Raw genomic sequence first — 25,203 nt, 5'->3', positions numbered from 1 at the left:
ATCAAGAGGTCTTGAAAACAGAAAAGAAAAAAAAAAAGAAAAAAGAAAAGAAAAGAAGTCTTGAATGCCAAGAATTTTATAAATTTTATCTAAAGCTGTCAAAGTTTTGCAATTCACTAGCAGGTGATAGATTCTGCTTTTCTGCTTTGGAGATCACAGACTAGGATTTAAAAATTTGGAAAGAACAAATATCTAGCTTTCTCCTGGTAAAGTCTGCTAGATACTGATGCTTTGTATCTTCTTCCACAGTAAAGCAAAACCAGTGACATTGATCTCTAGAAAAACCCCATCACCTTTATGAATATAAATAACCATTTATTAAGCAAACAATACGTAGTGAAGCAAAGAAAGACACCAGAATTACGCTCATGAGGCTGCCTGCTGTGGTACATTACTTTCAAACTATCTTGTATTCCTGCAATATATTATCTATATGTTCCATTTTCTTGAAGTTATCTTCATAATCAAGATGCTATCACAAGTATCATGGGCACTGGAACTATTTTTAATTTTCATTTAAAGAGCAATTAAAGAAAGACAATGGATACACAAGATAATAAAGTAAGTGATTAGCAGCATGCAAATGACATAGGCTTAATGATAATACCCTGTTCTATTCTCCAAAGGGCCTGTTGAGAGAAACCCTTCCTACATGTGGTCGTGCAGCTAATGTGCCTCAGCCTACAATTACAACATTGCTGACACCATTAACCACTGAAACAACATCACTTCATGAAATCCTTGTTGTCTCATTAAAATGCAAAGGGTCAGGTAATTTACCAGTATTGTGTGTCTACTTTTGTTGTGGGTAATTAGCAAGCATTACCCAGCATAGACTCCTACTGGCAAATAGTTAAACTGTGAAATAGTAAAAATATTTTTTTATATTTGATGGGAATTTGAAAGATTTATAATTATAACCTCAGCATACTTTTGTATTCAAAGCCATGAAACACAGACTTTTACACATTTAATGCCGTATGATTTTTATGGTTGGATATTTTTGAAAATTAACTTCAAATTTTAAAATATTTCCTCCGTATAATTGGATCTAGATACACACCTTCTTATGCAATTAAGAACTTTTAGAAAATACACAGAGGGAGATGCAAAACACCCTACAGTTTCTTAAAGACTTACATATGGTTTCTTAAAAATAGTTTTTTTAAAAGTTAAAACACAGAGGTTGGTGCAGTACATTCTAATACTCATGTGCCCTTTCATCTTGCTAATTGCAGCCTCAATCACCATTTAAGGGAACCTTGATAACGCTCACTATCAGCTCACATCTTGTCAGGGAGTAGAATGGTCTCTTATTCTTTAAATGGAAGTTTTGGAACATAAAACACATTCCAATAAAAGTGAACAGAAAATTATGAATTCATTAAACTACTTTGGTATCTTGTGCTATATATAATATTTATATTCCAACTACTGTAAAATATGCTTTAATATCTTTAGGCAACTCTAAGGACTTAAATATTTATAAAATGGCTAAAGATAAAGTATAGCTCTCTTATTCCTACATACAGATGATGTAAGGCATGCAATCAAAGACAATAACACTTTCAACCCATTTGTCATCTTAAAGGAGCCTTTCAACTTCAGATCCCTTGTGTGCAATCTACATAAGAGTTGTTGCCTACATAGGCAACTCCAGAGGAGTTTGCTCCTTAAAAACTACCAAGAGTGCTATACTTCACATAAAACAGGGTTTTCTGAAAATGGAGACAAAACTATAAATTTGCAGGGAAAACAGCTCCAAGTGGGGCTTCAAAATACTGCTGTATTTATCTCTGGGACATCTGGGAACAGGAAGCATTTTGATTTAATATTTCATAACATAGAGGCAATTGCTTCCTTGCCTGGTGTATAATTAATGCTCATAAAAAGAATGCATTTTTTTTATTCCTCAGCATCAGAAATGCACAAAACAGTACACCTTCATAATAGGGGGTTTGCTTTCAAGATGTTGAACAGCAAATAATAATAAATTTGAGTTACGACAAATTTATAACAGTTTTGGGATGCTTAAATATAGTTTAAGTGTGAGATCACATATTTGAAGTACTGTATTATCTATCTCCTCTGTCCTGTTTTATTTTCCTCTGGCTGAAGCAGAAGGTATCTTAAAGCAGAAGAGGAAGAAGCAATTGTGAAAACTTAAAGGTATTTGGGTAGGACCTTACAGTATTTCTCAAAACCAGAGAAATTGTGCCAAAGGAATGTCTCTCTCCAGCCATTCATCCAACACATTTTTAGTGTTTCAGAAGCAACAGAATTGAAAACTCTCTTTTCTTAATAGTTTTTCTCTCTTTCCAGGAAAACTTTGAGAGAGGTGGGAAACTACTTTGTGTATGTAATTCCAGCAGGCAACATTGGTTTCCAGCTGTAAGGAAAGGTACCAAAAAATGTGAAGGATGCTGCATGGGATCTTCCTGTCAAGGGTTTCATGTGAAGACTGGAAGCCGAGTAAAGCCCTAAGAGAGCTGCTTTCTATAGCACAGGAAAAAAATTAAGTGAAAAGCCTCTCTCCCACCCAGACTCTTTAGTTTATTTAAGTCCAAATCTGGCAAAGACCTGCACATAATCTAACTTTACACAGGTGGACAGTTTCATTGAAGTCAGAGAGATTTATTAACCTGCATAACATTGAGCACATAAGTTTTGGAACAAGCAAGGCATCAGATTATAAACTTGCCAGGGCAAAGGCCATATTTTATTCTTGTATATATCAGGACTATGACAACAAGCTCTTAATTCCATCTAGAGCTCCAGTGTGCTACCATAAAATAAATAACAGCTATCAACTGATCCATCTAGTTCAGCAGGATAAGAAATTATGTACATGTTGCAAAAAGGTAATACTGAGTTATTTATCACAGTGACCTGATCTTCAAAAATTGGACTATTTTTTGTGAGTAAATAGTGATATGGGCCATGTCTGGCCCTTATCTCATTTTTCAGTTATTAATTTCATTACTTAGGATAGTCAGCCTTTGATTTGAAAAGTGCTAATGCAACCAAATTACAACCAACTAAAATTAATTTAGCTAAAAAATAATCACTCAATCAAGTTTTGTTAATTGGATTATTACTATTATTGCAACAACTGATGCTAAAAAAAGGAACATTCAGAATCCAGTATAAAAACAGCTTTAACTGGGTGTTAACTCCTACACTAAACTACCAATCCTGCAAACCAGTAACCCTGATGTTAATGCAAAAACTATTTTTGAAAATGTGACTGGTAGGATTGATACTGTCTTGGAGAGTATCCTTCAAAACATCTGTATGAATTAGGTAATTGTGAGCTAGCTTTAAGTATAACAAGCATTCTGCAGTCTAAAAGATATTGATATACAAAGACACAGAGGAATCCAAGTGTTGTAAAGAATAAAGATGTCATAGCTCACTTTGACACTTTTAAAAACTACCCCAGATCTTTCACTTTCACTTATTTATTTTTAATATTACATCTACATTTAACATTCTACATTTACTTGTAAACTTTCTAAAGTGGTTAAATAGCTCCTTAAATTCTGCAATTATTTAGTGCAGCTAAATAGAGTTTGATTTTATGCATTAAAAAAGAAAGGTTCTTTATTCCTACATTTTCATGAAATATAACAAATTAAACATAGGAAACAGTGCTGGAGTTGCCACAGAATATTGAATTCCATAAAAGCCTAAAAAACTAACTTCATCTATGATGATCCAAGCCTATATTCTGAAATATTTCCTTTAAACCTTATGATTATAAAATAAGAGACATAAGACTCAACATTCACTAAACCCCCTCTCATTCAGGAATAAAATTATTGCTTTGAATTTATGAAAAGTTTTCTCTAACAGCATTAAAATACAGTTATCTCTGAATATGGCCAAAATCATTGCTAACAAAGCACTTCAGACATTATTTATCCTTTCCCCTTATTTAAGAATTTTCTCTCATTTTCAATCCCAATAATATGGTTGTTCTGCCTTTTGCTAACATTTCGGAGATAAAGCAATCAAGATTTATTGATTGGTAGGGGTGGAAAAGAATATATTACCTGCAATCACAATGGAAAGCAGATCTCAAATTCATTTTCTTAATGAATTTCTTGCAGCAAATTGTGAGACTAAGTTCATAAAACTTAGCAATGATATAAGAATTAATTATCATATTGTGAAATAAATCTTATGAAACTCTGAGGCTGTTTCTGTCCTTTCAATCAAAGTTTAAGACAGCTCCAACAAAAGATGACAATGAAGTCATGAGTGATTTTTAAAGTAACTGGATCAAATTAAATTAAACTTGTACAGGGCTACTTTACCTTGTGCAATCCGTTACACTTGAAAGTCAGTGTGTAAAATTCTGAGTATGTTTACTTGATTTTACAGGATTTTCCCCAGAAGAATCCTGTCATGATGTATGAAATGTATTACCCAGTTCATACAATCCTCATGTTTTTCACTTTATTCTTTCTTGTTGGAGGATCTATTATGAGAACTGTAAATGAAGGCCCTAAAAAGATCTCTCGTGTTGAAATAGTGTTCCTAGGGAAAATTCTCGTAAGTTGAAGTCATTCAGAAAACAGCTGCAATTGTTACTTTGCTGAAATACATCTACACTGCTGTACTGTGATCTGTCTTAGAATGTCTATGGAGAAAATGTTACTATACAGCCTCCCCTTTCTGTACTTTAGACCTGCTTGGAGCTATAAGATCACTTTTCTTTATTGTTTAGTAAGTGTTTTTTAATGAAATGTACTGCTTTTATTATATGGGACTCAAAATAAGCTCTAAATCACTATCCAATAAAAGAAAATTATTGAGTTGGATATCTAAAGTTACTACCCAGAGGCTACTCTGGTACAGTATTTATAAATCTCTAAACATTTAGGTATAATTGTCTTTCTGGGTTTTGGGAAGAAAGCCAAATAGCAGCTTTAGTTACAACTGAAGATAAATATTTTGTGTTGGGCCATGTTCATCTGGTGGATAAAATAACAAGTAAAATCCCCACAAAGTAGGACTCTAAGCAAAAAACAAGAAACATGAAAACCTAAATGGGAATAGTCAATAGATGATACTTGAAGAAGAAAGGATTGAAATGTCAACAAAATGAAGGAAAGGAAAATTACTTAAAGTCTCCCAACTTAACAGCCAAGGCAGAACCCATCACATATTCAGTCCTCCTCGGTGCTTTGGAAAAATGTTATGACTGAGGAGCACATGTTTTGGCTATGGATATAATATTCTCTGTCTGCTCTCCAAAATACTTCTTGATGAAATAAATCTCAATTTCTGTTTGAGAGAACAGAATAAGAAACAGAAAGGACAATAAAAACCAATCTCCAGTACCTGGGGGTGACCTTTTTCTCCAACACAAACACACACCTCTTTACAGATCTTTCTCAGTCAAGACCTTTAAGACGTAATCAAGATAAACACAGGTCTTCCTTGTCAAAAATAAGGTTGAGTTTATAAATAATTTTGTGGAGAATTGGACCAAGTTCCCACTTTACAGCATTTTGTACTTCAAAATCTGAGATATCTTAATGAAACAATAGTTTGCTGCAGCTTCAGTGGGATAACACTTCGGCCTTTCTGTCTTTGGAATATGGGTTCTAGGTCTCCCAAAGGCAATGAAATGCCTTGATGATTTCCAGAAGCTCATTTTCAGGACATTAGAGTCTGCAGCCCTAACTTCTAGCAAGCCTACAGAGCTGCCCAGTCAGCTTTGAAACATCAATGCAGGCAGTCCTGAAAACACTTTCAACATGAGAACTTTGAACAGCACAGGCTTAATTTGAAATAACTTCTTGTTCTTTTTGACTAGAAGTACATTATGTAAAGAAGACCAGAAAATCCTTTCAGAACTGTTAGTAAGCTTTTCTTCCTAAGGAAGACAGCTTGTTTCCACACACAGTTCTGTGTAGCCATGCATTTGGTCCTATGTTGCCAGACAGCTGATGATGAACACAGATTTGACAACTCAAATAGTTTACTGCCATCCCCTCTGGATATGCTAGGTCATTTGTAGCTCTGGTCCAGATTATTTTTTTTCCCTGTGTCTTGGAACTTTGAGTTGGATTTTCCTTCTGCGGAAGGTCGAGGCAGAGCACTGTGCTTGGATGAGATGCAACTCTGGCAGGATCAGTTACGATCCACGATGAGCAAGCCAGAGGACAAAAATGTTGCTGCACTACTTATAGAATAATTGCTGTTAATTACTTACAGATAATTACTGTTAACCAGTTCAAAAACCTGGGGATATTTTAACACCATAATGGGGTTCTATCAAGTCTTTGTTTCTGTGTGAGAATGATTGTGTGTTTTTTAAGTCCATCTTGTACTAGTAATGAGAAAATCCTGTGTTGATACAAACCAGATAAATTCAGAGCTGATTTTTCAGCAGTTAATCCATTGGGAATTGCTAGCCCTATTGTTATAGAAATTTCCCTTTCAGCAAAGTATGCTGTCATGTGCCCACCCACCTGTTCCTTCTACAAGATCCTTCCTCTCAGATTGCACCTGGGTTCCTTTTCAAAGCTATGGCCTGACTGGAAAGGGCATGTTTGGATGGATACAGCAGGTTGGCAAGTGATGGATCTTTATATGCCTAGGACTGAGAGTGACTTTGGTGTTAAAGCAGGTGAGGAGGATGAAGCTCTAGAAAAAGGGAATGAAATCCCAAAATGTGTGGATTCTTTTCCTGCTACCAACTTAAAGCAAAGGAATTCCAGTTATAGCCCTGTACTTCAAAACTTGCCAATGATTATGGCTTATCTGGTCGTTAAATAAATGTGCATCTTGGTTTTATGGCACCTTTCTTGTACTGGTGTCATCTTTTGCCTAAAGCTGAAATGAAACAATCACAGATACAAATTAGAAAGATCCTTGTATATTCAATAACTTATCAATTAAATGACTGTATTTTTTCAGAAATGTAAAGATTAATTATTTATCAGGTTTTTATATGAGATTGCACCACTTGGTGACTACATAACTATACATATATAATACTATTTATCTGCTCAGAATAGCAAGGGTAAGGTCATACTGCTAAATCCCTCACCAAAAATCTTGCAGCTTAGCCCATACTTTTCTTAGACTGCTTACATATTTTTATTTCTTCTCTTTTCAACACCCTGTCACAGGTCAACTGACCTTCTGCCACACCTTCATATTTTCTAATGTCAATGTTTCTGATGATCAGTAACAGAAGTAAATTAAAAGAATAAAACAGAAGATCCAAGCATGATGTTAATGAGGATGTCTTAATTCAAAATCATGCATTAAGGTCTAGAAAAGCTCAGACTGGCAATACTGCAAGTTTGTACTAGCCAATGTGTTAAGTATGTCAAGCAATACACAAATGCAAAATGACAATTTGCTCTATAAATAAAGATACTTAATTGCCAGTAAGAATCTGTGAGTTTGTTCTAATCTGCTGCTTGTTGACCAGCAAAAGTTGAATCACCTACTTTATGTAATTGTCATGATAGTTGTGTCCACCATATGTTAAAGCTGCATTTCACAGACAAAAATGTCACATTTCATATAATTTCCAGTAAAGTTTGTGCTATCTACTGATCTAACTGCTTCTGACAGTCTAATCATTTTATTCAAGGTCTTTCATGAAAATTTACGGCATTGAAAGGAACAGAACCAATTCAGGAGTTGTTGATTTCAAAAACAGAGAATTTATTGTGAAGATAATCATCTTCTGAAGCAACTAGGCTTGCAAGAACCCCTCCTTATTCAGTGCTCCCAATTAAAATAGGCTGCTGGTTAACTGCCTTATGTTATGCCCTATTTCCCCAGAACAGCTATGGAAAGAGTCACCTTTTATTTTTTAACATGCAGTCCGGTATTTACCTGAAGAAATGTCAAAAATTTCTAAGAATGTGTCACCTATTGCTCCTCTGCTGCTCTGCATCAGCAACATTTAAAAGGGCTAAAGGGATTTGGACTACGGCCAGTGTACATTGCCTGACCTACAGGGGCTATTGCTGTAGCAGAGACCTGGGTATTAGAGAGTCACAGAACAATTCAGTCTGTAAAGGACATTGGAGGGTCTCTGGTCTAATTTCCTGCCCTAAGCAGGGTCAACTATAAGGTCAGATCAGCTCCTTTGAGCTTTATGCAGTCAGGTCCTGAATACCTCCAAGGATGGAGAGGAAAAAATGACAGGTGCTCATGTGGTGGATATTGACAGGTTTCTCTATCCTCACCGAGGAGAGGTCTGACCCTGTGTACTCCCAGAGGTAAAATACAACAGTTCAACTGCTGGAAATGTCTCTAACTTCTGAGCAAAGACAGAAAATTCTCTCCGACTGTTTGTGCTCAAGAAGAGATTTTTGATTATTTTAATTATGTGTGATAGGAGACTCAGAGAGATTTATCAAAGAATAGCCATTAGCCTGGTAGTGGAAGTACAGATTTAGTTCTGAGATACAGAATTTCAGATCCCAGGGCTAAAGCAGCAAAACAAGGAACCTCTATGCCTGTCTTCCACTTCTGCAATGAGTTTCCTAATCATGACTACAAGCTGTCAGAGTGTGAGCAAGCTGGCCTCACAAATTTGCGAGGAAAGAACTCTAAAATATTTAGGGTTGTGTTATTTCAAGACCACAGATTTGAAACTTTCAACACTCATGGGATTGAAAACAATCCGTTTCTTTCTTTTCTTCTCTAAATCTACTTCTTATCCAGAAAACTGTCCAATTTGACATTGAAAAGTTCAAGCTTTTAGCTTCCTGGTACAATTTAATTCCAGTATTAAATTCCACTATTTTATTGCTGATTCTAAGAAAGAATTTTCTATGTTCAAGTTTCTATATTCAAGAAGTTACACTGCAACCTCTGATTTTTGGCATATAATTCCTATTTCCTGATTAGAGTGCAAAGAGGAAAATCTGAACTTAATCTTAGTTCTCACAGTCCTTGAGGGAAAACTATCTCTAGATCAAGCTCATGGGGAATCTGCAGACCAAAGCACAATCCTTTCCACCTACATTTACAGCAGAACTAGATCCAGAGGGAATATTTACTGCTGCACTTAATAGGTTTATCAAAGGTAGGACTTCAGCTGCATGAACTGCAAGACCCTTCAGGGATGGGAAGATGATTGCTTTTACACTGATGGTCTTTGCCAGGGTGCTTATGACTGCTTTGCAGCTGCTTTGCACAGGCACAGATGGTGTAAAATAGCCTTTGGCAACATATGAATCAGTCCCCCACTCTCAGGAAAGATTGAAAGATTTTGTTCAACATTCTTAAATGGGATGTGTACATGTTAAACCATGGGAAGAAATCAGCTTTGAGTTAATTCTCTGTGGCTTCCTGACCAAGGATGTGCCAAAGCTGTAAAGAAAATTAAAAGTTCTTTTTATTTTACTTTTTGGCTTGTGTTTTTAAAACTTGTATTTTCTCTGTAGTTTCAATGTGTTTTACATTATAAGAAATTTTTTTAGATAGAATTCAGGTATTCCAAAGAATACCTGAAGTTATCACTGGTTATATAACACAACTTACCCTGTGAAAGAAGCCACAGTGAGAAAACGACGTTTTTATACATTATCTAGGAAAATTTTAAAATGAGGAAAAATGCCAGTTTCATGTTCATTCATTTTTCCTCTGAAAGATGTGCTCTGTGATGTAGCAGAGAAACTACGTGACTGTCCCTTTAAAAGCCATCATACCAATCAGCAGGTTTAACTGTCAAGCAAGCTGATGTAGGGCTCTTTGAATTACTGAGTGAGGGATATTCTTCCTGCCAGGTCCTGTCCCCTGTAGGCACTGCAGAGAAGTATTATAGGGCAGTCCTTACCTTGGGAATTAGCCTGCAAGACCCCAATGCTGTCATCAAACTGCATAGATTTGATGTTGAGTGACGCCAAGATGCATTCCTTGTCCTGCAGCGAAGCATCATCAATATTATTCTGATTGGCTGACAGGATAACGCACATGTCGCAGAGGTTGATGTTGACAGCCCTTAAATCAGCCCGACTTAATGGCGTACCCTTCGGCACAGGGAGGAAAAAAGGGGGGTGCAGAAGAGGGAAAAAAAGAAAAACAAATTAAAGATTGAGAAGGAGCTTTGGGAAATTATTTAACAAGTATCTTTTTTATGCTCTGACATTAAGCTGGTCTAACTATGTGCCAGGGAATAGGAGATGTGTGCTAATCTAAAGGGTAGTTGGTGCTGATGGCAGCATTTTAGGTTCAGTCTCAATACTCAGTCAAGCTATTACTAACAAACAAGAAACAGGAATAATGCCAGCATTCTACATCTCATCGGTGACTTGAAATTGTCTTGATTTAAGCTGCTATCATGTGGCAACCTCTGGCTCTCTGAATATAACAAGGGGGGTGGTTTAAATGTCTATTTATCTACTACCAAGTCACAATGGTCTTGGGCAAAAGAACAGCAATTTAAACAGGAAAGCATTACGTGTCCTGCGCATTTGAAATGTAATCAGGACAAAGCTATTTTTTTCTACCTAAAGCAATACACAGAAAAGGTTAATCCTTTTCGAAGCACGCTTTTGGTGCTTCTAGAAGGAAAACACACTGAGCTTCAAAGCTGTGTGATTAAACCCTTTGAAACAGAAACAAGACTTTATCCTAATGGGCACAGCTTGTGCAATGTTCCCTGTTCCACAATCCTCAATCAGAGAATGGAATCATTAAAACTAAATGCTGTGGTAGCCTGTGGATTTTTTTTCATAGTTAACAAAGCTGAGATATGACACTTAACATGATATTTTTTGTTTTTAAAATTACACTTGCCTTTCGCATTCAACAGTCCACAACTATAGTTACAGAATATTAAGTCTAAGTCACAGAGGCTGCAAGGTCCAGGAAATACTCTATGTTTTTTTAATGGAAACTAGATTCTACTCTGCTGCCTCACATGGCTTGGTACCCAAGGACCCCAATGATGAGGAGACATCATTCCCAGTGTCATGCAGTGACTTCCATAAAATCAAGGCAAGACCCCAGTCTTCCGTCTCCCCAGCATTCAAGGTATCTCTTGATCACCACTGAGAGTAGTCAACGTAAAAGTGAATTTAAAATGCACACAGTGAATAAAGAGCTCAATTCTTTTTCAGTGTTTGCCAGATTAATTATTCTATGTAATTTTCAATAATTTGAGGCTTGAAACCTTGTGAAAAACAGTATGTATCAAACAGATATGATTTCATTATAAACTGCTCCAAAGTTAGAATATGATTATTCCAGCCACCTTAATCCTGCCCTATGTGCCTGTACTGTGCACCAAGTTAATCAGGGTTCCTGTGGGGAAAAATAATATGCAACCATGTAATTAATTAAAGACTCAGTCCTAATGATTTTATGCAAAGGGACAGAATTAAGGCTGCCTGAGGATATTTAAAATTGGCATTTGCCTACTTTTTAAGAGTTTACTCAGCAGCTTAAAGGCGTCTTTTAATACAGACATTACATTCCACTTTAAAAAAAAAAAAAAAGCAGAACAAATGTGTTCATATTCAGCTGTAACCACATATGAATCAGATATTAGCAGCAAGTTTTACCTTGTGAACCAAAATACAGAGAATTATGAAGATAGCCTCCCTTCAACAGGTTCCTACAAGTATAATCTCAGACACTTAAGTACAGTTTTAAATTACTATCATTAGAACAGAAATTTGCTGCTATTTTAACTTTTTATCACCATTTTGAATGAGATAGAGTGGGGGAAAAGAAAGAGAAGCAACAGGAATCAAGTCTGTGTGGTCTTCAGCACACTTGATTACTATGTTAGATACAATTCCTTTATAAAATTCTGTATTTTTAAAGCTGCATCAACTAACTATTTAAGTTGTTGAAATCAAAATTAATCTAAAGCTATTCTGAATTTTGGTGTAAACTGGGGAAAGTAAAGCTGGTGTACATTTCTTTCATGCCTCTTCAGAATTCAGAATCAAAACTTTGCAAAAATACATTCTAATAATGGATATACTGGAAACAGTGGCAGGATTCTATTCTGCTTGATAGTTCAACAGTATTATTAATTTAATTCTGATTCTCTACTGTTTAGCCTTCACAGTGACTGGAATGAAAAGGAATTGGCAGAAAGAGGAGAATATTAACTGACCAAATCTGATATTGACACCATTTTTGTGACAGCAGAGAATCTTGTGACACCATCTGTTGGACCAGGTTACAGAAAAATGCCAAGGGCTAACACTAAAACTGCATTTACAGTAACAAAGACCTACAGTCTGAATTAATCAAAAAGCAAAGACAGTCCTATCATTCTATAGCTATTTTCCCAATTATTCAGCTAAGGTTACATCCTTCATTGATTTAATAATTTTTAACTGTTGAAATGAAATTACTGAGAACTAGCAAACTTATAATTTTTCATTCTTAAAAAAAATCTAAGCTAACTTTACTATATAACATGCTGAGAATTTTCTTTCACTTTTACCATGGGCTCCCATGTGTCTTTTATAGCTATGGTCACCTAAGATCACCAGCTTGGAGGACTTAATTTGTTAGTCCTGGAGCTCTTGATTCTACATTTTGATGTATAGGAGATACATAATTATATATAGGAGAAAAAGGACCTTTGCAGTTTTAGCGGCTGTGCCTACCATGATCAATAGGAGCTTTTCATTGATTTAAAAAGGGCCAGGGCTTTGCTGTACTTTCATACAAGACTCTGAACTGAAATTCCAGGACAGTGTTCCTTACAAAGCAGGTCAGGCCACAGGAAGTCTTTATGAATACATATAAATATTACGTAGACAGAGTAACAATAATTTCTTCAAAGGTTTTGAGGGTATAAAACCATAAATAATATCATAAATAACTACTGTCATGCTGTCAGAGAAATCACAACATCAGAACCAGCTCCATGCAGGGCACTACAGTGAATGGTCAATACATAACACAGCTAAAACATCTGATAGCAGCTGAAATTCATCCGATGAGGATGATGAGGAACCAAACACTGCAGCAAATATCTTCTAATAAGGTCTCACAGGGCTCTGTTTTCATAGACACAGTAAAGGGAAAATCTAAGTCCTCAGGCCTATGAGTAGACAAAAATAAAAAAGCCTAAGATCAAAGTCAATACGAATCTGTCCAGCTGGTGTGCTAAATAACAAAGTATCAATAATATGGCTTTTGAACTTACAGGCAAGATTGAAACCTTGGGGAAGTTATGCAGTGTCTCCCATTCCCTTCTCAGGTATTCAAGTGAACCCACAAATACAATGTGCTTGAGTTCATGGTAGTGAAAGTTGCTGGCTCGTAATGGCATCACTAAATTTCTTAATCCAATCAAAGCAGATTTAACATCCCCAAATATGCAAACGACTACATGCCCACTTAAAACTGTCATCGCTGCTTCACTTCGAGTCTAAAAAAAAAAACAAAACAAACAAAACAAAACAAAATGACAAGGGAAAAATGAAACAAAGGGAATCTTAAATCATATATTGAGTTTAAAACCAGGAAAATACAACTGTCAATATTGGTCATACACAAAGAAGCAGTTTGATAACAGCTATTCATTTTACACTTATGTATTTTTCATTAAATGTGCCCAGCAGGAAAAAAAAATTGTTCTTGTTTGCAAATCCTTCAGCATTTGGGAAGACGTATTGGACCAAATTTTGGCCCTGTGCAAGTTTCTATACAGGTGGATTGTGACTCTGAGTACAAAGTACTGTGGGTTTAGCTAAGCATTACAGAAAATAGATGCAAAATTCTTTCCTCGTTGACAAATCACTAGATGGGTTTTTTCAACACCTATTTGAAAAGGAAGATGTTGTGTGTCCAGTGTTCCTAGTAGGGTTTTGTGATATTATTCAGATCATAATCTCTTAGAGCCAAAGCTCTTATTTAAGGACAAGCTGCTCTTTCCGTGAGAAGTAATCCATTAATGCCCTATACTGCTCTGCTTTACAGTGAATGCCCACAATATGCCACAGAGCTTCTCTCAGTGACAAAATAAAAGTGCAAGTTTGTGACTAATACTAAATTTTCAGGCCAATTGGACTTATTGAGGAAAAGGTCTCATGGAGAATATTTAACCATTGTCCAGAATTACCTTGTCTCAGTGAAAGAATTAAGTTTTGCACTAATTTCAGCATTGTTTAGTTCAGTTGAGCAGGCAACTCAAACACCAAGATGATTAAATAAAGTGACATGGAAAAAATTACCTTAAATTCTGGAGCTAGTCTTGGCATTGTAGTGCTCTGTAAAATAGCTGGAGAACCACTGATACCATATTGCCAAGAAATTGTACACTCTCTACCATTACACAGTAGTTTTGCCAATGAACAAAACTAAACCTGTGCAGATATGTAAAACTTTCCTCTCATTTCTCCACAGTATATGTCATTTTTCTAAATTACAGAAGCATGGTGGTGTGCAATTGGAATATGCAGCAGATATGCTCATTATGTCAGAAGAATTGGAACTCTGATTAGAAGTTTTCTCATCAGTTAAAAAATGCATGAGCTTTCAACTTCTCCAGGGCAATTACACTGATTTTCATACAGCTTGACCAAGAGAGTTGTCTTGGCCCTTCAAACAGCAGAAGACAGGAGTGAATCCTCAACTGAAGCATCTAAGTTGTCCCATGACTCTGCCCATGTATCTAGAATACTCAGACTTTACAAGACAGAGACCAAGTCTTGAAAGCAGGTAAGTAAAAATGTCACTCCATAAATCTGTATGCAGCCATGTATGGCAAAAATCTCTTGTTACTACCTGATACTGCTGGAATGTCACAGAGCCAAAAGAGACCTTGGGCAGAAAATTTAATTCTTTTCTGACTGGGACATCATCAAGTATCAATTAGAAAACAACCTGGGAAATCTCATCATCTTCAAATTATGCACTGATTTGTACTTGTGTGGTCTCTAAGGACAGCATTAAATTTGCATAGATATGAATGTAGACATAAATTGTGGACTGTGAGTTTGAAAAGGTGTAGGGAAGCATTTTGCTGGCAGTGTCTGTATTGGTGATGATGCGTGAAGCAGAAAGAACCTGGGCAGACTTGCAGATTCACAGGCTGGTAGTGGAAAAAACTAACACGGCATAACCTAGAGATGATGACTGAGTCACTCCCCAGCACCATTTGTGGGGGAACACTTTTCAAAGGAGGGCAACATGTAGTTTGTCAGCTAAAATGTGCTTGTACCACAAAGGAGGATTTTTATCTCTATTATAAAGTGCTGTACAGCAGGGGTACCCCTTATTGCTTGCTGATTACAAATAAATGATACGATTTAAAGCTGTTCAGGCAAACTCCATCTCAAAGCTCCATCTCAAAAATTTGGAATTCACTTGCTTGACTATTTAAACACTGATATTGCAATTCCAGGCAATGTCAGAGTTATTACAGAAACCCCTGAGGAGAACTGGAGACAAGCTTTTAACCCCTGATTGCTAGAATAAGTGGGCCTGTCACCATCGTTGGCTACACCATGCCACAGTGCAGGAAAATCTAAGAGAGCAGGCTCGGGAAAAGCTTTATGAAGTGCGACAAAGTGAAGATCCACCAGGGAGTTCATTTCAAATATAATCAGTTTTGCATGTGAGATCTGGGGTTAGTTACTTGCTACTCTTAGGTATAAGTACATGAACACAAGTGGCATAAACTTCCAAAAGAGACTGTGATAGGCCTCCTAATTATTTTTAATTACTTGAGTCAGTTTGATGGTTTTCCCAGTTAAAGAAATGAAACAAACATAGACAGGGCTCACTGCAACATGCTAGAGTCAGAGTAGGAGCATTACTTGCTCTGGCCTATTTGGGCATCTTGAAATATTGGGAAGTGAGAGACAAGGTCTAAGAGAGAAAAAATAATAAAAAAATCAATTAACAATAATTAATAAAACATCAATAAATAAGAGGTAAGTCAAAACAACACTTGTCTGTGTTGGAATCATTAACTGCCTTGTGTAAAGAGAAAAGTGGGACATGTAAGCATTCAAGTATTTCTAATCTTAATTCTCTATAAAGATTTAAACCAAATATGTAAATTTCAATTTATGAAAAAGAAATTCCCTACACTGGATGAATTTTTATTGTTGCATTGGGCATAAAGATTTATGTAATCAAAATGCTTTAACCAAAATCCTAGCTTCGGTTTCATCACTCTTGCTCCTGATTTCAACACACTGGATTTTGTGACAGTAGGGACTAACTTATTTATCCATTAGACATCAGTTCTATGGTTTAAATAACCTCTTTTCAAACATGACTTATCATCAATACCTACCAAAATAACCTTTTCAATGTCTTTGGCTGGACACCAATGAAACATCCCTGTAGAGTCGTATTTTTTCACGTTGGCATCCATATTGTCAATCTGCTCGTTGCCAGGAATTAACAAGGGGTCATGCCTGGGGAAAAACAAGTTGAGGACAGCATAAATGGAAAATACTATGAATTATGGATGGAAAGATATCCCAAGAGCTGTGTACAAAGAGGGACAAAAGTAAAAAAAATTAAATGTATTTGCACTTTAACATGCTTTCCATAAGGACATTTTTAAACAAAAGCTGCCTACCAAAAAAAAAAAAAAAAAAAATTAAATGTTGGGTGCAGTTTCAATGACTTTCTATCCTCTTCTATGCCAATAACAATTTAATTTTAAATAGGATTTTCTGACACCATCACATCTGTACAAGTTTTTTTCTTTCCAGTCCCACCCCTCTGAAACAAATATCAAAGTTCCTATAGGCATCTGCAATGAAGTAGAAGGGATAGGAGCAGAGCCCCATGCTGACTGACTGGCATAAGTATGGAAAGCCAATTACTTGCTTTTACCACATACAACTTCTGACGTGATGCTCTTCACAGTAAAAGCTTTAACAGGCTGCACTTTAAATATTTTAGCAATTTGCCCAATCATATTTTGCTTTCCCAAACTGAAGCCCTTTAAAGATTCAACAGTATGTCATTTTAGAGCAGACTGACTAACAAATGCCCACATCTGGAATACATGATTTTAATACCAAACAACAATGTCCATTTTCTCTGACAACTCTACCTGTGATAACCTTCTAAGTGTTTCTGCTGCAACATTTTAAAGCACATTTTTAAGGCTTCTCAAAGGAGAAGCAAATAAAAGATATTTTTATGAACTTGCTCTCCAGCTATATCGTTACATCTAAGCACAGACACAGAGTTCTTTAATTTATATGATAAAATCAAACACTAAACTAAGTGCTAAGTGACTCCAACACTCTCACATGCTGGTGAAGTGACTACATTATGCAATAGCATTAGAGAATCATATTCACAAGGTACAGGGTAAAGTGACCCTAAAATCTTCTATTTAGCATGATTTACTAATGCTTTGTCTAGAAAGCTACAGTCTTTACCTCAGGTTTTTATTATGAATGCTTGAAATATCTTCATATAAAATTGTAACATTTCAAAAAAGAGTGTATTTGCAATGTAAGAATGGTAAGTGCTCTGAGACAGGTAACCAAATTTTAAAGCAGTTTGCCCTTTGAAGCATGTTAAAGAAATGTCCCTATTGTCTGAGTTCTTAAACCAGGAAAGTTTCCTGCTTTTAAAGCAATTGAACCACTAGGCTGTGGTGAGATCCTCTCTTCTGCATGGACTGCTAAAGCAGACTGTGAACATAGAGTGTGATATAGGCCAATTTACCTTGAACATGGTATGCTAAGTTACCATGAAACCAACACTTGTGTTCCTATGAGAAGTATCATCTCAAATTCAGTCAGGGTGATCAATTAGTGTGATTTCATAGCCACTGATTACAGATCCATTGAAAATGGAAAATTCTCATGCATTTCACTCAAACAGGGTCAACTCCAAAGACAGTGGCTCAAAAAAAGTTGAGAAATTATTAATACAATGTTCTATTTAAACCAGAATCTTCTGATAATTTAAGACAATCAATGCTTTACATGGCAAAGACATAAATCAGACTCATCCAGAAAAAAGAACCACTATGTTTTCAAAGTTTTTAAATTCTCTCAATAGAGATACAGTTCAGTGATTTCACTGTAACCCACTGGCAGCAGGGAAGCCCTAGTGGACTACCTGGAATCTCTGATCCTACTCCAAGCTGAATAATGACAGGCTTTCCATAAGCATGTTCCCTCTTTCATAGGAAGCAGAGATGAAAACGCTGTATCAAAGGGGTTTGTTCTGGTGGCTTGGTTGTTGTCTTGTTGGCTTTTTTAAAATTGCTAGAAAAATATATAGACTCTGCATTCTGTTCCACCCATGAGCATGATGCAGCCACAGTAGTTTTGTCTGAGAGCTGAGATGCCATTCTGGGCATTCCCCATCTGCTCAGAGTTGGAGGTGGCACAAAAAGATCTGCAGCCATGAACATGTTTCAGTTTGAAGGTTGTGCTAATGTTCAGACAATGTTTAGTGATGATCTGTCCCAGCTATTTTTCCTAATGGAATGTGTTAACTATATGTTTGACAATAAGAAAATTTGCCAAAAGATTAGGAATCTTCAGGAGTTTCCACTGAGGAATGTTTTTCTTTCTGTTGTTTCAGGGTTAGGTTTTTTTCCCTCAGTACTTCACCAAAACATTTCTTCACGAGTTTTTTCTAGAGGAGCACTGAAAAGTTCACTTTTCAAAAGCAAAGTCCACCAGTCAAATCCCCTTCTTTTACTTTCAGAAATCAAGCACAAGAAGGAGTTTTATTTTCCCCCTATCCTTCATCAGAGGAACTATACTAAATCAGTTTTTAAACAATGCCATATTCTAGTTTTGTAATTAATGTTTCCTTTCTGCTCTGAGATTTAAAATTAAATAGGTGATCTGAAGCTTTAGCACAATTGACTATTTAGCAATACCCAGACACAAAAATTATTCACAGAAATAATACAAATTGAAAGGAATGTTATAGCAAAGCAGGTGGTATCAGATATCTGACATCCAATTATGGTCAACTGCCTTGAGGTTTGAGGCAATTTTTAGAGTGTGAGTACTTAAAGCCTAGCACAGTTCTTTTGGGCTTTGCATCCTAACAGGGAACATTCAAAGTAGCTTCTTCCAAAGGCTTATTAGAAGATTTTAGGCTTAAACATAAGTTGGTTTGAGGGAATAAAAAAGTGTGTGAATCATTAGATATAGCCCTCTGTTGAAGTTTTAGGTAACAAATTGTGATTTTTTAAAAAAATGAACCATTTTGATTTTTTTTTTTAAATCAATACATGCATTTATTTGCAGTATCATAAACTATTTAGACTCTGCTTTATTGCTTGGAATATAGCAAGTGGGAACGTCAAAGGAAGCAAACAGGATTGGACACACAACATTAAAGCATGCTAAAAGATATTATTTTACTATTTTTACTCCAGGGTAATGGATTATTGCCTGAGAAGAACTCTGTGATATGACTAGCATCTGTGATATGACTATATCTGTTTCACAATATGTGGGGTTATTCATGTAAGTGTGTTTATTAAATTTAAATCTTCTGGGCTAAGATATTATTTTAATTTCTCTTTAATCAATGTTCTTTCATTCTCAGTAAAGTGATCCCTGAAGCTGTCTCTGGACCTTGGAAACTCTGTATTACTTAGGTCCAACTTTACCCTCAGATGTTACTGAGTGTATCAGATGATACATTGACTTATATATTTAAAAATTGAATTGATCAGAACAGTTATAAAATAGTATTATTACTTTTGACATATACACCTTCATTAATCTGATGATCCAAACCTGTTTTGCAAATACTAAAAATTAATTAAGATAGACACACAGAGAGGCCAAAGCTGTCAAATCTGCCTAAGGCATTTGGGCACCTTCTTCCCATTAAAAATTATATTACACAAAGCATTACAGTTGTTGCCCTTACAGCAAAATCATGGACTGAATGTTTCTAGAGCCTCTCTGCCTCCTCATCCTTGAAGATGGCCTTGTCAAACTGTGCTTGAGTCATATTGGCAGGTTACTGCAGAATGTTTATATTCACACTGCAGTCATTACGTTCTCCAGGGTGGCAAAGTCCTCTGATTCAAGAATTCAAATCATAGGAAGAAAAGCATTTTCTGTCAATTAAACCCCTAGTACTTGTTTTAATTGGGATGTTCATTTTTATGACTTGCAATGACCAAAGCATTTGGTCCTTCTGGCCAGGAAAAGACATGTATAGCTTGTATGGAAGGAATGGAACAAAAGTTAAATTTCCCTCATCCATATCCCCAGTTTAAAAATAGCTTCTCTGGTTCTTATGGCAGATATTACATACGCATGACTTAAAATGAAGAGCAAAATACCATCTTTGCAAGGTTTTGAAGAGCCTATAATGCCACTCATGTGCAATTAAACTTGAAAACGACACTAAATGCCAAGCTACAGCTGCAAACCCAAAAAGCCTGCCTGGAAGACAACAGCCTAAAGCAAAACCATAAATCCCACTTACAGCAAACCTACTGCAAGGAAGTCAACATTACACTTTAAACAGTACTGCATCCCTAGCACACATTTATAAGCACTGCAAAATCTGAGTTTTTGAGTTGGAAACTTTTAGGTACTCACTGGAGATGGACAGAACTGAAAAGACCATGTAGGACTAAAGGGCTTCCTCATTAAATGACTATTGTTAAACATACCCTTGTATTATGTCACCCTTGTCTTATACCATTATACACATGCAATTGAGAACTAGAGCAACATACATCCCTGATCTGCAGTGGAACTACTCTGTATGCTGAGCACTGGGAACAAGAATACTGTGTGACCAGCAAGGAGGACCCTGGGCTTGTATGCAAATAAACTGTAATCTCTTAGTCTTTACACAGTAAGAATATGTCTTGGCTCGTTTTTGTTCTGTCCTTCAATAAATTATCTTTATATAAAGTCAACACAAAACACACCAGATGCAAACACTACTCCTCTTTAACCTGTGTCTGTTAGAGTTTGTAATTGTGCCTTTCTCAGGTAGACACGTCTGGATTTTGTGCACAAAAAGATGCTCAGCAGTGTCCTGCACAAAATTCCGGGTCTTTAGAGACACCCTGCCCATGGTTCAGGAATTTTGAGTTTTTCTACCTGACTTAGGGGCTTGTGCACACAGATGCTTAAGTTTAGGAGGAAGGAGTGGGTTTGATGAAGGTAAGAGAGGAATTGAAGACACGCTAAAGAATGTCTCATGCCTTCAAAATTTCTCCTACAACTACCCTAACAAATTGTGGCAATTAACATGCTGTTAGTGTTAGATGTGTGCAGCCAGTGCAGGTGCTAATAATTGAAAAAGCATTTAGAGCTTTTACACCCTGGCTGAATATTTCATGATGTGCTGCATGTTTCACTATTTACTCAGTGGGCCTCTGTCACTTCAATCTTCTCTGACTGCTTTGACTGGTGCTATAAAGCTCAACCAAGACAGAGTGACGGCTTGTCACAGGAAAACTCCACTGACTCCAGCAGCTCACTGGGACGAGCTATGAAGGTTGTCACGACATTCTGATGGAATTCAGCAAATGTTTTGTGACTAATACACCCAACATTTGTCGGCTACCATTAGCCATTCCCTGTGACCCTGCAGTCTGTGTGGACGGCATTAAGTTGTAATGAGAATTTGTTGCCTCTGTGTGTTACATTAATGACACTCTCTCACTGATCTTTCCTTTCACAGGTTAATTAGAAATGAAATTTATAAGGATTCGGTGCCCAGATGCACCAGACTTTAAAGAAGAAAACCCAGTGCGACAAGTGAAAGGAAACCTGCATTTTACTGCTAAATTCTTTCCATTCAGACACTATCCTAATATAATTACAATCTCATACTGTCTTTTTCCCTAAATCTAGGAAGAAGACTATATCTAATACAGCGGTGGTATCTAGAGCTTTGTCCGGTTTATTGGCTGAATTACAGGGTTAATTATCCTTTCTTCCCTCTTGCTCTGCCCAGATGTTGCTGGTTTTAATATTCTTAGAAACCTTACTGAATACTTCCCACTGATTTATCAAGACCACTAAGAACAATAATATAAAGCTGTTTACTATAATAATCTTGCTCTTTAAAGCATCTTGATACCTAAGGACATGATCAAAATATGCTTCTGAAATATGAAGCCTCTACCATAAAGAAGTAACAAAATAGTTAACTTCCAGAGAAGTAACAAAATAGTTAACTTCCAGACTTTTCCATGGAAACAAGGCACACAATGCATCTTTTGTTTTTAAGATTTCCCATTTAGATCCACTGAACCTGCAGAACTAGTAATCCTTGAGGGGTAGGAGAATGTACTTGAAAAAATAATTTTGCATTTGTAAAAAATAAACCCACAGTTAAGTTGCATCATAAAATAAATATAGGAGTGGTTTTGTCACTTAAATGAAGTGTGTGACATTATGATAAAAGCTACCACTGTTGTCAGTCAATGTTTATAGGAATACATTTTTTAACCCAGCTAAAGAGCTTTTTATTTCTATTGCCTTGACCTGAGTGCATCTTCTCTTATAAAGTTCCCTGAACTTTATAAAAATAATATTTTTTTCTGCAGGAAAAGTCTCCTTTTCTTTCCTGCTCTCTCATCCCAAAAAGACTTGTGCAAGATTTCAAGTAACCTCAAAAAAAATCTGATGCTGTTCTTATTCCCATGGCTTATAACACAATTACTGTATTGGGTTTGCATGGCCAGGTTTTGGTAGCCAGGGTGCTAGAGGGGTGGCTTCTGTGAGAAACTGCCAGAAGGTTCCTCCAAGTCCAGAGGATCCAGTGTCAGCTGGCTCCAGGGTGGATCTGCCACTGGCCAAGGCTGGGCCAATTAGAAGTGATGGTAACACCTCTGTTATAACATATTTAAGAACAAGGGAAAGAAAATTATTGTGCAGATGTAATTGCAGCCAGAGAAGAGCAGGATGAGAACAGGTGAGCGAACAGCTCTGCAGACACCATGGTCAGCAGAGGAGAGGCAGGAGCTGCTCCTGGCACCTGAGCTGAGGTTTCCCTGCAGCCCTTGGCGCAGATCGTGGTGCAGCAGAATGTCCCCCTGCAGCCCATGGAGGTCCATGGGGATGCAGAGATCCCCCTGCAGCCCTTGCAGGAGACCCAGGCTAGAAAAGGTGGATGCCTGAGAGGAGGCTGGGACCTCACTGGAGACCTGTGCTGGAGCAGCCACCTGGCAGGGACCTGCAAACCCATGGAGAGAGGAGCCCGCGCTGGAGCAGGTTTCCTGGTAGGACTTGTGACCCTGTAAAGGAGCCATGCTGTAGCAGCCTGTCCATGAAGGACTGCACTCAGGGGAAGACTGACCCAGACTGCAGCAGTTTGCAGAGAACTGCTGCCTGTGGAATGGACTCACATTGCAGAAGTGCACAGAGAACTCTCCCATGGGATTGACTCCACACTGAAGCCAAGGAAGGACTCCTCTCCCTGAGCAGTGGGAGAAACAACATGTGTGATCACAGACCATAAACCCCAGTCCTCATCTCCCTGCACCTCTGGGGGGAGGAGGTAGAGATGGGAAGGAGGAAGAAGTGGGGGGAAGAGGTTTTATGGTCTGTTTATACTTGTAATTATCCTGCTCAGATTTTGCTAGCAATAAATTCAATTAATACCTATAATGTGAGTCTGTTTTGTGAGTTATCTCTGCCATTATCTCAACCCATGAACCCTTTGTTGTATTTTCTCTCCCCTGTCCAGCTGTGGATGGCAGTAAGAGAGCAGCTTTCAAGAGTGTCTGGCATCAGCCAGAATCAACCCATTATAGTCTTTTTGAAACCTGGGTACCATACTTCCGATCAAGAAGCCAGTCCTTCAACAAAGAATGGAAAAGGAGACAAATTAAACAGGAAACCAAAGTTACCAGTCCCTGGTCTACCAATGGTAGCAAGAGTCAGGAGGCTAACAGATACTACCACCCAAATTTAAATAATTTAATTCTATAATATTATTTAAAAACTGATGTAAGGCAACATGGTAATCACTGAATTACTCCTGTTGTTCATGTTGGTTGTAATGAATTTGTAAAACAGGATCAATAAGTGAACTGTGCTATTATATACCTGCTGGGTTGCAGCTTGCTTATCATTGCATATTAGCACAGCATAAAGTCTGTATATAAATTTAAGAGTACAAAATGGAAACTTCCAAGGCTAGGGGACATAAATAAATACCATTATTATGATTAATCAGTGGGCTTTCACCTTTTTAAACCTTACCTTCATGGTTTAAGGGAGTAATGGAAAATTATCAGAGTCAACTTATTTTACCAGTTTTGGGTTAAGAAATGCTTCCCTAGATCTGCCACCACTTTTTTTTTTTTTGTTTCTATGAGAAAGCTCACAGGTTCATTTCATGGAAAGGCTGTGCTACAATGGCAGAGGCAATGCATTTTCATGCTGAGTGCCACTAGCAGAAATGTGTATGTATATATTTAAGTGTGTATGTGGCTTAGTGGGTGGATGAGGAGATAAATGTGCACAGCCATTGTTCATATACTTAAAATATTATATACAACTCAGGAAAAAAGACAGGAGGTTTCCTCCTCAACTTCAGATAAATAATCTCATTATGCTTCTAGAAACATATGCCAAAGAGCTCACTTTTTCTCTGTGTCATTTAGCTGGGTCTTGACAATTTCTGAGCAAGTTTTATTGTTTGGTTGAGAATTATTTTAGATTCTCAATCAAAAAAAAACCTCAGGCTTATGAAATTCTCCTTGGCAACACTGAAAACCCAGTGTCCTCTGATGCCTTTGATTCTTATGTGATCAGGGACACTAATGATAATGACCCTTTGCTGAGTATGCTACTTGTCTAGAGGCCTATGTCAACTACACTACTACATCCAGAGTGGACAGGGACAAACTATTTGTTTGCTCTTCAGGCCCCTTGGGCCCTGTCATATGCTATTTGTTCTTGCATTAAGAGGTAGTTTGACTCGGCTGGGCTGACATTTCCTTCAAGTCAGTGTATTCCACTCATGCAGTAGCAGCTACCAAAGCAATAAGTATAGACTTGAGGCTCAGAAACAATCATTTAAGTGACTTTTTTGATTCATATCCTGGGCTTTTCACATGTTTACTGGTCATTCTGAATCCAAAATGACACATTTTTTTAAAACTAGCTTTTCTATTTGATATTCAGGCAACATAGTCTCCTCATAGTTAACGTGGCTGCTCATCAATAACACGCATCAGAACCTGCAACTGAGATGATGAACAAGGACTGATATTGCTGCATGATACCAGAGGCATTGATC

The 25,203-nt window shown here is 37.0% G+C and overlaps 1 protein-coding gene across 50 annotated transcripts in view; it reads right to left on the bottom strand.

The window, feature by feature from the left end:
- KCNMA1 (potassium calcium-activated channel subfamily M alpha 1) overlaps window positions 1-25,203 on the bottom strand; it is a 428,996-nt gene that overhangs the window by 39,404 nt on the left and 364,389 nt on the right. For all 50 annotated transcript variants that reach the window (XM_085583432.1, XM_085583417.1, XM_085583419.1 and 47 more), the window contains 3 exons: window positions 16,265-16,388; window positions 13,163-13,387; window positions 9,824-10,016 (listed from right to left, as the gene is read on the bottom strand). In XM_085583432.1, the coding sequence (XP_085439558.1) occupies window positions 9,824-10,016; window positions 13,163-13,387; window positions 16,265-16,388 (542 nt within the window). The remainder of the gene's footprint in view (window positions 1-9,823; window positions 10,017-13,162; window positions 13,388-16,264; window positions 16,389-25,203) is intronic.

The sequence above is a fragment of the Lonchura striata genome, chromosome 6 (assembly GCF_050655825.1).
Source record: "Lonchura striata isolate lonStrDom1 chromosome 6, ASM5065582v1, whole genome shotgun sequence".
NCBI classification, from domain to species: domain Eukaryota; kingdom Metazoa; phylum Chordata; class Aves; order Passeriformes; family Estrildidae; genus Lonchura; species Lonchura striata.
The sequence above is the reverse complement of the archived record's forward strand: the minus strand, read 5'-3'. Positions and strand labels throughout refer to the sequence as shown.